Consider the following 15159-nt stretch of genomic DNA (forward strand, 5'->3'; position numbering starts at 1 on the left):
GAATATAATTACAAGTAAAAGATATTAGAATCTATTCTACTCTCTACTTTCGATTGACGGTACGATATTTGTCATACTAAAAATCGCGGCGTGCAAAAACATCGCACGCTTAAATAAAACGCGACGCGACGCGACGCGTGCTCATAGCGTGCAGTGAGTGTGGGTATCAAATTGATCCCCCCCGGCCTTGATTATCAGAAAAGCAAGTCACGGTTGAAACTGGTCACTCTACTTCTCTACGTACACCGCCGGGTCCCAGAGAACACACGATTACAAAGGGACCCGACTTAGTACTGAGAAAGGACCTGAATCAAGACCTCTCGACGTCGGTTATGCTCTTTTCCGGATAAAGAGGAGAATAATCCCTCCGCCAAGGCCTCACTTAAGCTGAACCAAGCTGCACCGGGGTTGAAGCGGTTAGAGTTATCAGACCTACTACACAGGTGATCACGTGTTTCATTCCATTAAACAGAGGTGATCGAGCAAAACTCTCTGGTCCTTTCAGTCGAGACATAATCTCGGAAAGCGAGAACCAGAGAACGAGCGGACGAGAGAAATTGATGTATGTACTCGTTATATATTCATTTTAAAATGAGTGTCAAATTTCAAATAATTGAATCTACTATGACATTTGTCATCTCAAAAATCGCGGTATGCAAGAAGATTCGAATTTTAAGCAAAAGATCCGAAGATAAAACAATATACATGTGTTACTACTCACGCGGTCATTACACTTGCCAAAGAGAACACGTATACAACCAGTCACCCATGTCGGTTAGGACGAAATGTCCTAATCGACATGGGGGCCGGAGGAATAAAAATCATATTCAACTCACTGATTCTGACTGTTACTCACAACGGCCCGGCATTGGTCAGCATTGGTCAGCATTGGTCAGCATTGGTCAGCATTGGTCAGCATTGGTCAGCATTGGTCAGCATTGGTCAGTCCTGGTCAGTCCTGGTCAGTCCTGGTCATCAGTGGTCAGTATTGGTCAGTCCAAGTCATCAGTGGTCATCCCAGTTCACTAATTCGCGAGACCCGATCCCCCCGGAGGACCCAGGGGTACTGAGTGAGTACGCTAGCAGTGATCATTTATATACCTCTTTCTAAGGTGGAAGAGTGGGGAGACGGAGACCAAGTTGACAATGAAAGACAGTTTGGTCTACCGAACAACTATTTCGGTTGGCCCTACCTTTTGGATTCCTGGACCTTTGATCTTGATGTCAGCCTCACTGTTGACCATCGATGACCATTACCTAATCGTTGTTGACCAGCGAATAACCAACGACCCATTAAAACCACGACCAAGTCGAAGATTAAAGCCTTCTTACAAGGATCCCCTTAAAATTTAATGCACGATCTTTTTAACATTTTGTTCCATTTTGAAGGAGTGTATCTCAAGACTAGGAAATAAAAGAATAAATGTTAATCGGACATCGCGGATAATCGGTACAATAAGACATACAGTAAGGAGCATAAGTGACCATAAGTTTTGCATAAATCATTATTTATTACTAGGAATACAAAAGAATAACAAAACATAAACATTATAATTATTTTTATCACAGGTAGAAGTAATATAAGAAAGTCTTTCAGTAATTAACATCTTGTTGTTTATGAATAATACGAACAATAGATTGACTCAGTTTTGCACCACGTCCAATATTTGATAATATTTAATATATTATTCATTTTTAATATTTCGGAAAGTAAAAATGCTGGGCAGTCGAGACTTGGAATCGTATTCCGATTATCGCGAGGTCGTATTTCAGCTGTTTCTTTTTTACAAGAGCAAGAAGGAAAGGCTCACACTAGCGTTCTTTATCGTTTTCCCGAAATTGTGGGAAATGCCGTGCTCACGTACAGGTGATTCGTGCGGTAGTATATGCCTGCTATCCCCACCACTCTGTTAGACGCTAAGGAAGTTCGTCGTCACTATTGTCGATTTCGATTCACTCAATTATGCCCGATCTGGCCTCACTGGCTGAGACGAGAGACAAAGGTTTCTGGGCATTAGTGAGGAACCTGATAGCGGGAGAATCGGTTGATTGGTAGTGGAATTCTTGTGACGAAGAAGTTTGTCGTTTGACTGGTAGTGGAGGATTTTTGTGGCGGAGAACTTCGTCATTCCTGGTTTACGTGGATAATAGACGAGGCAATTAAGCAACAGGTGAGTGGGTGGAGTGATCAGTGGTATGGTGGGGGTAGATGCTCAGTGACCTCGAGTGGCCAATGTTTTGTTCCATAACCTAGCCGAGTTAAAATCGATATCGGTGGACAATTAACCACGAAAATATTTTTCGAAAAGGCAGTTCCAATGAAGGATGTTGTATGTAACGTCAGCGATGAGGTTTCACGACTTTTCCCCGAGAGCACAGTGTTACAGTACTTGTTAAATGCGCACAGTCCCGTTCTTTTGACTGCGAAGGAATTTCTCAAAATACATTCCACGGTTCCGTTTGTAAATTTGTACCAAGGTAACTATTTTTCCAAACTCCTGTTGGTTATTTTTTCTTGACAAATTTTGTTCGTTGAACGTCAGAACTTTTTGACAAATTTTAATAGTTAGCGAAATTATTTGGTTTTAGTCGAGGAAACAGGAGCAACGTAGGAATTTATTTAATTCCTCCTCGATACTCCTTATAAAATAATAAATGTTGGAAAAGAAAAATTGATAGATAGCAGGGAGAATGTTGAATAAAAACGATTATTTATTTCAGAGTATTTACAATATCAAAAAAACGTCTCCTTGTATTGGGTACATGAAATTTGTGTCAGATATCGCTAAACTAATTACATATACAAATTTTATTCAAACGGTTCGTTTCCTTTTCGCGAAAGCAGCTGGTCAGACTCGTTCGTTAAGATGTACAGGCGGTATACGGCTGAAACGGTGCTTTCATGTACATACTCTTAATCTAAAAGAGATTTCTTTGGCTCTTAACCCTGGCTACTCTAAGATACGTTAGTAACGAAGCGAATGGTGTGCAAATGCTGGTCGGTCGAGCCGGAGTTGCGGTCGTTGCGCGAACTCGTATGAAAATATAAAAGTCATTCACGTAAACGATACAAATTTGTTGTTGCTCGCTTTCAAGAAACAAAATCGGGGCCGTCAATTCATTTGAAAACGGGGTAGCGATTTTAATTACGAATCGAGGCTAACGAATAGCGGGGAAACAGTGAACGATTACTTTAAATATTTGTTCGATGCAATACACAAATTGTAAGGCCGTGGCCACAAAGAGAGAAACCTATAGATTAATATGAAATAGGCCATACAGCGTGTGAGCGATGACATCAATTTTGTTTATTATTTTAGTGGTTATCTTGGCATACAGATACAGTACTGAAAAATATTAGTCATGTAGTTTCATTTATTGCGATCACCGCTTGTGGAAAATGAGAATCGTTTATACTTTCCGTATTATGATTTAGAAAAAGTTTGTATTCAGACTGTGTTTCCTTGTATGCGATAAATAGGCATACTCACAACTTGAGGATAGTTTTCACCCTCTATCCGTGTCCCAAGTTGCATTTGAAAGAAGTTATAAATCGAAAGAAACACTTGGTGATTTCTTAGTAGCGGAGTGTCGCGTTTCACGGCCAGTTTCAGCGCGCAAAGACCGCAAGACCGTTTCTCGGACCGACCAAAATGTTCTGCACTACGAGAGTAGCTTCGCGCAAGATCGAGGAACACCTTTGCAGTCACAGTGGAAAGGTTTTCGTAACGGATGGCGATTATCTTGCAGACAGCATTTGGCCGCCGCCCCACGAATTCATGTTCTGCGACGCGTTCGAGAGGGAGAGTCGTCGAAGCGTCGGTGGTGATACGAAAAAACGCGTGCCCCGCAGCGGGCAACGCTAGAAACAGCGATCATTTCCCGAAAAGTTCGACGAAAATCAATTTCATTGGGCACTGGTATCGCGTTCGTGTCGTTTCGCAACGTTGTCGAGCGCGCCAGAGAAGATTGTACGAATAAACTATCAAAAAGATGTTTCGGCAGTTTGTGTTCGAGATTTATTGTGCTGCTGGGCTGAATGGATCGTAGAAACCGTTTTCTCTTTCCTTCACATTTTCATTTTTTTACCGCGACTATCCACCCACGGGATAGTCCTCGGCCTCTCAATTGGCGCGAACGCTAATACAAGAAGAAATATAGGCGTTTCCGTTAACGATTATTAAAGTTCCTCTTAGTACACTGGCTATGCACCGACATCAATTCCATCAATGGCAATAATAAATAACGATTCACGCATTTTATTTTTCTCTTTACGCATCTTTTAAACATTATACAGTCAGACGTATCGTCGCCGTGGATAAAACTTAACGACTAGCGATCGAAAGAACACATTCATCTAGAGGACTCGAAAGAACGACTAAACTTCTTCGATATATTACACGACCAACCCGCCAGAGCGAGCCACTGTTCGCCCGGTTTACTGCAAACGCGTCGCGCGTCCAGTTATCATTCGACCCCTTAAATAAGATCCCTGAGGTGATCAGACACCTCTTCTCTTATTGTGTGTCAATATGAATTCAATTCGTCGTCACTCTTTGCTATTTTTCTATAGATCGGTGCTTCCAGTGTAAGTCTTCCTCTACACAACATATCTACTGTGCAAAAATCGTAAGTTGCCAAGTACACATAAGCTTTACGTCACAGAGATTTAGATTTTCAACGATCACACTCGATATTTCTTTTTCCCGATCCTTATCACGAGATATAGTTACAGTACTGTTGATTCGATTTGTTGGCAACTTACGAGCTGTGCACAGTAGAGGATATCTCTCAGCTCAGGCCTCTCGCTCAGGGATCTTCTTAAAGTTATCGGATAATATCTGCCAAATAAGTATCCGGGTCTTTCCTCGTGTCTTCCGTTTCTTCATTCCTTTCTTCTTTAAACACACAGACGTCTTTATCGCGCACGGAAAGGTAGAGACATTTACAGAGCGAAGCGAAATACAAATACGTTCGTCGATAGAACCGGCGATCCTGCTTCAAGAAAGTTTAATTAGGAAAGCTGTACACGCTCTTCCACGAGATTTCAACGACGACCATGGGTAGACCATGCTCACGCGATCCATCTTTCTATTATTCATTCGGTAGCACAGCCTAGAACCGGAAAGTTCTGCGACGAATAAACGGGGTTTTGGATGGAATTGGGTGCAAATTGTGTACTATAAACGCGAACGAATCCTGGAATATTAACGTTCTTAGAATAACTACGGTGGTAGCTCGATAAGTACAACTTTGATAATTGAAAACCCTTGTTCGTTGTATCGTGTTGGTAAATGGAAGAGGTGGTTGCTTAGTAATTACAGTAACTCTTGCTTTCACGCGATAAATTATGGAAAAACTTTACCAATCCATCGATCATTATTAGTCGCTGAAGAAACACAAGCAATGACGATTTTCTTACTCGAATCCGGGGTAAAAGTTGTGACTCGAAAGCGGGGATTACTGTTGCGAAGTTGGAAGTGGAAGTAACTGATAATTAATAGTAACTATACAGGAAGTATATTTTGTCAGTGGAGCTTCTTATCGGATCGATTACCTCTATACTAGCAAGCATTTTCCACCATCGTTTTTCAGCGATTATCGAGGTTCTACCGTAGCTTTAAATATTTTTCAGAATAGTCTTCTATTTTATTTGCAAAATGAAAGAGTCTTATTTCATATAAATATAAATTATAGAAAATTTATAGAACAGTTCATTCCATGAGGGTTGTTTTCAAGTATAAATTACTTCTATTTTGTCTCTCGAAAAATTAATATTATAGGAACTCTAAAGAAGAACGTTCTCTTTTAGTCTTCAAGTTCAGCTACCCTTGCAACGCATTCATTATGCATACACTTTGGTCTGGGTTAGTACCATTGAAACCTGGAGACTTTATTGCGGTTTAGTGCGGTTATAAACATGCTAGTCCTTTTCAAAGCTGCTTCAGAGATCTTAGAAAGCAGGAAATATCGAGTAGCTAAGGTATTTGTAAAAGGAATCGATTTACATCGGTATTAACTTTGATGCTTTTGTCTGGAACTTTCCGGGCGTAGGTTGCGCAACAGGCGAACGTAGAACGATCTCCGAATGAAATCTCGACTCGAGGCTTTCGTTAAGCATCGAAACAGCAATAGAAGAGCTATCGCGATTACGTAACCGCGAAACTTTAATCGGTCGTCCCTAAGTGCAAAGACGAGGGTTTCTCTCGTTCGTCTTCGTTAAAACAACGCGCGTTCGTCGATTACTTCGAAGGAAATCTTTTAAATCTTTATACATTATACAGATACTTAATTTTACAATAAAATCCAGAATACTGCATACTGACGAAAGTAATGGGGGATCTCTTTTGTGTTCGTGTGTTCATACTTATTATTATTATTATTTTTTTTTTTTTTTTTTAATTTCTTCTAAATACTTTTACTCCGTTGTGTTTCGTTCGTATTGTTTTTCGTTTTTTTTTCTTTTACTCTTTTGTTAATTTCGATTTTCGATGATGGCAAGCTGTACGATATGTCTCTGTGTCCTCGTTTCCCCTCGTTCCCTCCACCCCGATGCACGTCAACATACACACACACACACACAGACGAAATTCTTGTTCCCATTGACTATATTTTTCTTTTTTGTCCTTTTTTTTTTTTTTTTTTTTTTTGTTACTCCGCATCACGATCTCGTTCGTAAATGGCCTTCTCTTCTTCAGTGTACGTTATTCTGGGCTGCTCGACCGACTTTCGCATATACAATGCTCATTTATTTATACTTACATCGACTAGACGAATTGTACAGTGTACCATAGTAAAAGTGGGAATAAACCTTTTTTTCTATCGCTCTCTCTCTCTCTCTTTCTCTCTCTCTTTCTCTCTGTTTAATACTAGCGATTTTGTATAAAATATCATCCGTATTCAAGGTATATGTACAGCACGCGCGAACACCCGTGCACATGTATGTATAAGTGTTGCATCAATAATAATTTATTCCCGTACACACGCAGGTTCACAACGCACGGCTTCTACAGGTTCTTCTTTTTTATCTTTAATTTCTCCATTTTTTTTTTTTTTTTTTACATTCACAAACATGGTAGAATCGTCCGTTCAATGTATAAAGGGCACTTTGATCGAACAGAGAAACGTAAACGCGAACGCCGCCGCGGGGGAGGAAAATAAAGGAAGTGAATTCGTTTCGAAACAAAACGGGCTCTCGATTCGCGTTGATTGGATACGCACGCGAGTCAAACTTTTCGAACACGAGCTACGTTCGAGGAATATACGTATAGGCTGTCCAACGATGCAACCGTGGCGCGAACGAGATAACGATTCTTTGTCCAAAAAACGAGCAAAAAGCGTGCAATTCATTTTTTTTTTTTTTCGATCGGTCGCACTGCCATCGAGAAAAATTACTTTCGATCGGGGACTGCTCGACGATCCGTATTCGAATATTCGACTGCTTGAACGCTATCAGAATACTTAACTATTCGAATAATTTACTGTTCGAATATTATTTAAATACTCAAATATTCGAGCAGACATGGACTGCAAATCAACTTCATCAACAAATCTCTCTCAAACTCTACTCCCTTTTGTGATATTTTATCAACGACACTGTGTACCATATTTTTGCGAATATTATATTTTGCTAATTCGGTCACAAAAGGTAACTTATCCTAATTTATTTTCCCCGCAAATCGACAATACTTGAACAAAGTTATTTCTACTCAAATATTCGAGTTACCATTATTCCACTCGTACTCGTAATTATAGTGTTCGAACAGTCTTGTAGAAATGAACCAATACAGAGACACGCTCTACTGAAACTACATCATAATCGACCGTCTAAACAAAGAATAGAATATTCGAATTCGATTTCCTGATCAAGAATTTGCACGATAAAAAATGCATTGCATGCTTTTCACTAATTATCTGTGCTGCGCCACGATCTACTGCGCACGAATACTCCACGATACTCAACGTTCCAACCGGAACCAACGAAAAGGGTAACAAGAATTTCTTGGAATCCCACGATTCACTCGCATTCGCACAACATAAAGTGAAACGTCTTCGAAACGATCGATCGTTTTATTGGGTGGTACTTCGGTGAGGAGTACCCAAGCACCGATCACGCGACAAATTACGCGAACAAGTGCGTCGAACGATACTTTTATACAGCGCTCGTCTGCGTGCGACAAAAATGTCACACGGAGCTCTCCCTCTTGGCCATCACGATCGGTGTGGTCATCTTTCCGTCCTTTTGCGACTGGATGCAGCACTGGCCGGGGATCCTCGCCTCCACGTCCTTCGTCAGCAAGCTGCCGCTGGGACAGGGTCTGCTGACGACTCCCAAACCGCTGTACAGCATCGGTGGACTCATCGTCATCGACATAGATTGCATACTCTGGCTTGGCCAGTGTTGCCTCGGCAGAGTGCAGACACCAGTCTCGTAGACGTCGCCCACTATCGGCTGAAACTGAAGATCACGTACGGGGAAATGTCCGGCAACTGACTCCGGAAGTCATGCTTCGACTTCATCGCGTCGCAAGAAACAACAGATGTTCCAAACATACGAAAATCGCAAGAAGGGATCGAAAGAAAATATTTCTATCGACTAACGACGACTCCATTTTGCAATCTCAGTCTAGCAATATTCGAAAATCAATAGACAGCGTTTGGTACACGTTATTTCCGGTAGAAAATTTAAGGAGTCCATCTCGTGTAAACGTTGCAAGATTTATCGCTATAATTCATTTCACAGTTTACTTAACTATCCTTTGGGGAGAGAAAATAAATTTTTATAGTAACGCGCGTGGCAATTATTAATGATTTTGCGAATATCTGATTAGATATCTCCGTGTTTGTCTCGTAAGTGTCATGGGAATAGGATTTAAATCGATTGAACTTACGCTTTTATGTTTCGTTGTCAAATTCGAGAACTCGTGCAGCGGCATTCCGTTGCGGATGGTGCAATAACCGACGCAACTGCCGTGGCCGCTGACGGAGGTGACCGTCGAGTGCTCCAGCAAACTCCTCGACGGCGATGTCTCGATCGTCGAGACGAGGCGCCGCTTCCTCAAGTACTCGGACGGTTCGTCGCCTGCTTGAAACGGTCGACAAACAAATAGAAAAAATAAAAACGGAGAAAACGATCGACTCGTTCGAAACGTTCGCGATCGAGAAAGCGCGTACACGAACCAGTGATCTGCTGAGGTATGATGTCCGGGTTCTTCTCGTCGTTTTCGCTTATGTCACCGCTGCTCTCGAGCTTTCTGAACGGGCTGGCGGGATGCTTCTCGTCCGAGAGTAGACTGCTACCTTCGCGGAACCTCAGTTCACGCTGTATGGGAATCGGTTTCATTTGTTTGCCGTGGTCCTCCATCTGCGACTTGCTCTGCTCGTCCACCTGCGTGTGCTGAATTCTGAGCACGACCATCACTATCACCGCGACGATGATCAGGGCGGTCACCACGCCGATCATCACGCTCAACATCGGCATCAGTCTGATGTTCGATCGCGGCCTCTCTGAAATAAAACGTTAGAAAACTAAATGAGAAACTTGGAATTATCTTCGTCCGATTAAGTCAATTAACATCAGTATGACAAAGCCAAGCTTCTTATTGATTCAAGACTCCAAGCTATTTTTCTTATAATTGGTAACCATAATGAGAGATTCTTGTCTATTCTGCAACCAGAATAATAGGAAAATTCGCACAATGGTTTCTAAGGTATTCGATTTTCATTTTATTTTCCAGCAGATATCGGAAGTAATTTCATAATGAAGGGTTAAAAGTTGCGTGAGGATAATTGGGGTATATACAGGGTGTTCGGCCATCCCTGGGAAAAATTTTAATGGAGGATTCTAGAGGTCAAAATAAGACGAAAATCTAGAATATCAATTTGTTGGTGGAAGCTTCGTTAAAAAGTTCTTAAAAATTAAATTCAATAATTTCAAATCGTTCTGGAAAAATTATTTTCGGTTGCGGGGATCAATTACAATCATTTTTGGTGAATACACATACCCCCGAAATCCTATCCACTTTCGAGAAAAAAATTCGAGGTGTGAAATTTTTCGACGGAAAAAAAAAATTTCAAATCGTTTTGGAAAAATTATTTTTAGTTGTAGGGGTCAATTGTAAGCATTTTTGGTCAACAGACATAACCCCGAAATCCTACTCCGTTTCGAGAAAAAAATTCCTTAGAGAAAATAGAATGTCTGACCATACCATTGATATGTTTCACTGAATTTTCATGCGAATCTTTAAAACGTCATAACTTTTGAACGGATTGGACGATTTTAACGTTTAAAAAAGCAAACTACGCGTATTTTGGTGGAGAATATCTAGAAATTCTAAAAATATTCGAAAAGTTGTTCCTTGACCCCCTAAAATGAGGAAAACCCCATAAAAATGGTCAAATTTTCAAACTGCCGTAACTCCTACACTAGTGAATATATTTCAATGAAACTTTTTTCTGTAGTATAGCTCATGGGTATCTACAAAAAAGTATTAGACAACTTTTCTGTAGGGCGTCAAACAAAATTATTAAAAATGAAAAACGAATTTTTAAGAAAAATCGACAGGGGGTAGGTGCCTAAATTTTTCGGCGAAAAAAAAAATTTTTAATAAATTCTAAAAAAATTATTTTCGGTTGCGGGGGTCAATTACAATCATTTTTGGTGAATACACATACCCCCGAAATCTTACGTATTTTCGAGAAAAAAATTCAGTATGGGCGGAATTTTAAACGTTAATAACTTTTTAACGAAGCCTCCATCAACAAATTGGTATTCTTGATTTTCGTCTGATTTTAGCCTCTAGAATTCCGTATTAAAATTTTTCCCAGGGGTGGCGGAACACCCTGTATGTTTCAGGAAAGAAGGAGGGAACGGTATTCGCGTAATTATGAACAGATCATAAAGATCATGAATAGATCATAAATATAATAATAAGGGAAAGATCTCTATTCTTCGAAGTTACGAACGTTATTAAGAAAACAGGTATCTGTACAATATTTATAAGGTTTCAGAAAAACTGAAATTGTTGTTGCATTCTTTAGAATGATTTTAGAACAGAACGATCGTAAACCACGGAGTTTTATTTTACCGTGTATTCAACAAAGAACTCCGCAGCTTCCGTGTTTGTATTTTATTTATTCCTATTTCCCGCATTTTAATCTACATCGCGGTTTTTACTGTATTCGCTCATTACCGTTTCATTGTCTTCGGTTTACGCGGTGGTTATATTCTGGGTTATCGTCAATGCAATAAATTTATACAGTACAATAAGGCCGTAACACCGAACGCACGATGAAAATTCTCGTACAATATTCCGTTTAATTTTATAAATGAACCACCGCGGTCGATGTTGGACGAATGGAAGAAAATATCCGTCACGGACGCGAGGTAGCTTGTAATTAAACGAAACGAAGTGAAAAATAGTTATTTCAGAAACCTTAGAAAATACCGTTAACAAAAGTCCTCGATCAACGTTACGAATGATTAATTACTTGTTGGGTTGTAAATAAAATAATGACGAGAAGGATACTGTTTTCTGTAACCCTGGAGAACAGTGACGTCTAAAGATAGATTCTAATGTACGGAATAGAAATATACTGGTTGGAAGAAAGTGGAAAAGGATAAGTCTTTCATTAGGCAGTTAGAATACGAGATGATTACAGAGGGAATAAGTAGAGCGAGGGTCGACACAGAGTAGACAATGGGAACAGGACTGACACTTGTAGCCCAAGTAGAACAAGACTGTCGCCGTACAGACAGGGCTAATAAAATGTACAACTCTCCAAACATACTAGGGGAGTACCGGATAGTCTCCTGTTGGACAAGTGAAATATAGATCGTCGTTGGCCATACAAGGAGAACAGCGATCTACCTGGTCGTACGAGTAGAATAAGGCAAGCGTCGTGCAGACAAATACAGTACATTTCTCTAAACAGACACAGGATGGATTTTAAGAGAGAAATACAGATAGCCGTTAGTCGGATAAGGAGAATAACTTTACTTCTGGCAGTTGTGGATACAATAGTAAAATGTGTTCTCTGAAATCAGTGTTTTCTTATCGGGGTTTAAAAACTGTAAAAGTATATGTTTCTGATATTATTTTCACCTCTTCAGGTTTTGATCGCGACGTTGTTATATTATTGGAAAATTTGTGGATGTTTTGAATTCGCTTCTCTCGCGCAATAAATACCTTTATTTGCCAGTTTAAAATAAAACGATACAAATGTATTACTCGCGTTCGTTTTATTTTGTTATTTATCGCGCATTACAAGCGTTTAATTTGGCCAGAAGCTCCCTTTAACGGATCGTTTGCACTCGATGCGAATGAAATATAGGTCGTCACCTATTAGGCAGAGAGAATAGGACAGTTGGTGGCCTCGCAAGTAGAATAAGACTGTCAACGCCAGACAACGTAGGAGTATCTACGACCTTTTAAACAGACGAGAGGGTACCGGACAGCCCCCGGTTAGCCGGAGTAAATTATAGTCGCAAGGTTAGGCAAGGAAATTAGGTTTATTCCTGGCCAGACGACTGAAATAAGTCTGTCAACGTCTAGAGAAAATTGAAAAATGCGTTTACAATATCGCATTGTTAGATAAATGAAATGTAAATCAGGCAGTAGGATTGTTCCCGGTTTTATAAAATAATACTGTTTACGTAGGTACAGAGAAAATGGGAAACGTATTCTAAACGGATGAGGCCACCGGAAGTCCTCTAGTTAGTGGAGTGAAATATGTGTTCTGGCTAGACTAGGAGAATAGGACTAGGTTAGACTCGTCATGCAAGTAGGATGCATTTGTAATTGGTCAGACGAGGACGGAAATCTCTTCTTCCCTTTCAATAGATAAAATTTGTGCAAACCTCTGGGATAGTCTGTCATTTTTCTAGGTTTTAGGTGTCTTTTGGGCGATGTGCTCTTACCTGACTTGGACGTCTACTGTCTACGTAGATACAGAGAAAATAGGAAATGCATTCTAAACGAGGTCACCGGAAGTCCTCTAGTTAGTCGAGTGAAATATGTGTTCTGGCTAGACTAGGAGAATAGGACTAGGTTAGACTCGTCGTGCAAGTAGAATGCATCTGTAATTGGTCAGACGAGCAGAGAAATCTCTTCTCTTTCAATGGACTAAATTTGTGCAAACTTCTAGTACAGTTTGTAATTTTTCTAGAGTTAACGTAAGAATACTGTTCACGTAGATCCAGAGAAAATAACTCTGAAAATATTCAGAGAAGAAAACTAATTCAGACTCGTGGTGCAAGTAGAATACATCTATAATCGGTCAGACAAGAACAGAAATCTCTTCTTCTCTTTCAATGGACTAAATTTGTGCAAACTTCTAGTACAGTTTGTAATTTTTCTAGAGTTAACGTAAGAATACTGTTCACGTAGATCCAGAGAAAATAACTCTGAAAATATTCAGAGAAGAAAACTAATTCAGACTCGTGGTGCAAGTAGAATACATCTATAATCGGTCAGACAAGAACAGAAATCTCTTCTTCCCTTTCGATGGACGAAGTTCGTGCAAACCTCTAGTACAGTTTGTAATTTTTCTAGAGTTAACGTAAGAATACTGTTCACGTAGATCCAGAGAAAATAACTCTGAAAATATTCAGAGAAGAAAACTAATTCAGACTCGTGGTGCAAGTAGAATACATCTATAATCGGTCAGACAAGAACAGAAATCTCTTCTTCCCTTTCGATGGACGAAGTTTGCTCAGACCTCTCCTACAATCCGTAATTTCGGTAGCCTTTGGGGACGCGTAGATTATCGATTTGCTCTCACCTGATTCGGACGTTAGTTGTTTCTCGGGCAGCCTGTGCGTACCAGCCTGTACGACCATCGCCTCGCTGCGCCCTTTGTCGTTGTAGGCGTAGACGGAGGCCTGGTAGAGAGCACCGGCCTCCAGGTGAGTGACGCTGAACCGTGGTACCGGAGACGTGACGTTGGCCCTCAGTTCCTGGCTGTTGCTCTCTCTCACTTCCAGCAGGAACGACTGCGGCAGCCCGCCGTTGAAACCCTCCGAGCACCGCACGGAGAACGAGTTCGTCGACGTGTTCGAGGTGGTGCAGTTGTGAACCATGTCCGGTCGACCTGGCGGTGCATCGGTGAACGCCAACGCTTAAAATGCATCTCGTGTAACGTCCGTTATCGCCGGGGTTCGTTCGTATGCGAGCCGCGTCGCGACGACAATACGCGGGAACGATCGCGACGGCGCTGCCCGACTTATCTTCGATTTCGACTTTCGTTTCGTTAGTCGTCTGGGCTGGCCGATTTACTCGCGACAATGGTTCCACGGAAAATCTTTAGGGCGTCGGCCATGAATAATACACGATCGTTCGACGTACTCCGACAATTATTAGGGAACAGTTCAGCGATAGGGACGCGGGAGCTGCAATCTTCCTTTTGTCGAGCAAAGATTTCTCTCTAATTTTTAGAATATTTTCATGATAGCGATATTGGATTATACAAAATCTTGGTAAACAGTGAAATAACACTTTTCAAACATTTTTGTCGCGAAATCTGAATTTCGTTATTTCATCCAGCGATTTTCTATTAATTTATTTTGTTTCAGTTGTCTCGCTCAACCACAATAATACAACGAAGGAGGATCACGATCGCGGAATTTTATTCGGACAGAGAACGTATGGTGGAAGTTTGAGATTTCTTCGATAGTCCGGGTTCCGGCGGTGAGTCGAGAATAGTTTTCATAACGCGGGGAATGTTTCACTTCCGACAGGGCGTCCGAGTAGTTTGAACTTTAATGGGACGCACGTCCATATCGCTTTAAAGATGTCGAAACGCGAAAAGTCGAGGGCAATTCATGACACATCCCGTGCAATTTATGGCCGTTGGAAGTCTATCGATAAGGCAGTGGCAAATTCAACAAAACTTGGACGCGCACGGGCAGCGGGTATCGATCAGCGTTTCCGTTGCTCCTGTCGCTTATAATTTACTCCGAAATTCGCTAAATATTTGCCGCCGTATTTATTCGTTCGACCTGTTCCGCGGCGATAAAGATAGAACTGTGAAAACAATAGACAGGACGTTTAAAAGTTAATAACGGGCGGAAAGATAAAAGGCGTACGGTTCGGTTTAGTTGCTTTAATGCGATGAAACTGCTGGTACGTTAAAAATGCTTAATATCGGTAAGTGAAGCGT

General features: G+C 40.9%; 1 protein-coding gene across 4 annotated transcripts in view; it reads right to left on the reverse strand.

Annotated features, from left to right (window-relative positions):
- Positions 1–2741: 2741 nt before the first annotated feature.
- Positions 2742–15159, reverse strand: part of LOC143349696 (neural cell adhesion molecule 2) — a 297113-nt gene continuing 284695 nt past the window's right edge. For 2 of the 4 annotated variants that reach the window (XM_076781125.1, XM_076781123.1), the window contains exons 11-14: positions 13783–14091; positions 9181–9507; positions 8892–9082; positions 2742–8458 (exon numbers count right to left, since the gene is read on the reverse strand). In XM_076781125.1, the coding sequence (XP_076637240.1) occupies positions 8186–8458; positions 8892–9082; positions 9181–9507; positions 13783–14091 (1100 nt within the window). In that variant the 3' untranslated portion in view covers positions 2742–8185. Of the gene's footprint in view, positions 8459–8891; positions 9086–9180; positions 9508–13782; positions 14092–15159 lie in introns of all 4 variants that reach the window. The other 2 variants (XM_076781124.1, XM_076781122.1) reach the window with 1 other exon arrangement.

This window comes from Colletes latitarsis, chromosome 14 (genome assembly GCF_051014445.1).
Source record: "Colletes latitarsis isolate SP2378_abdomen chromosome 14, iyColLati1, whole genome shotgun sequence".
Classification (NCBI taxonomy): Eukaryota; Metazoa; Arthropoda; class Insecta; order Hymenoptera; family Colletidae; genus Colletes; species Colletes latitarsis.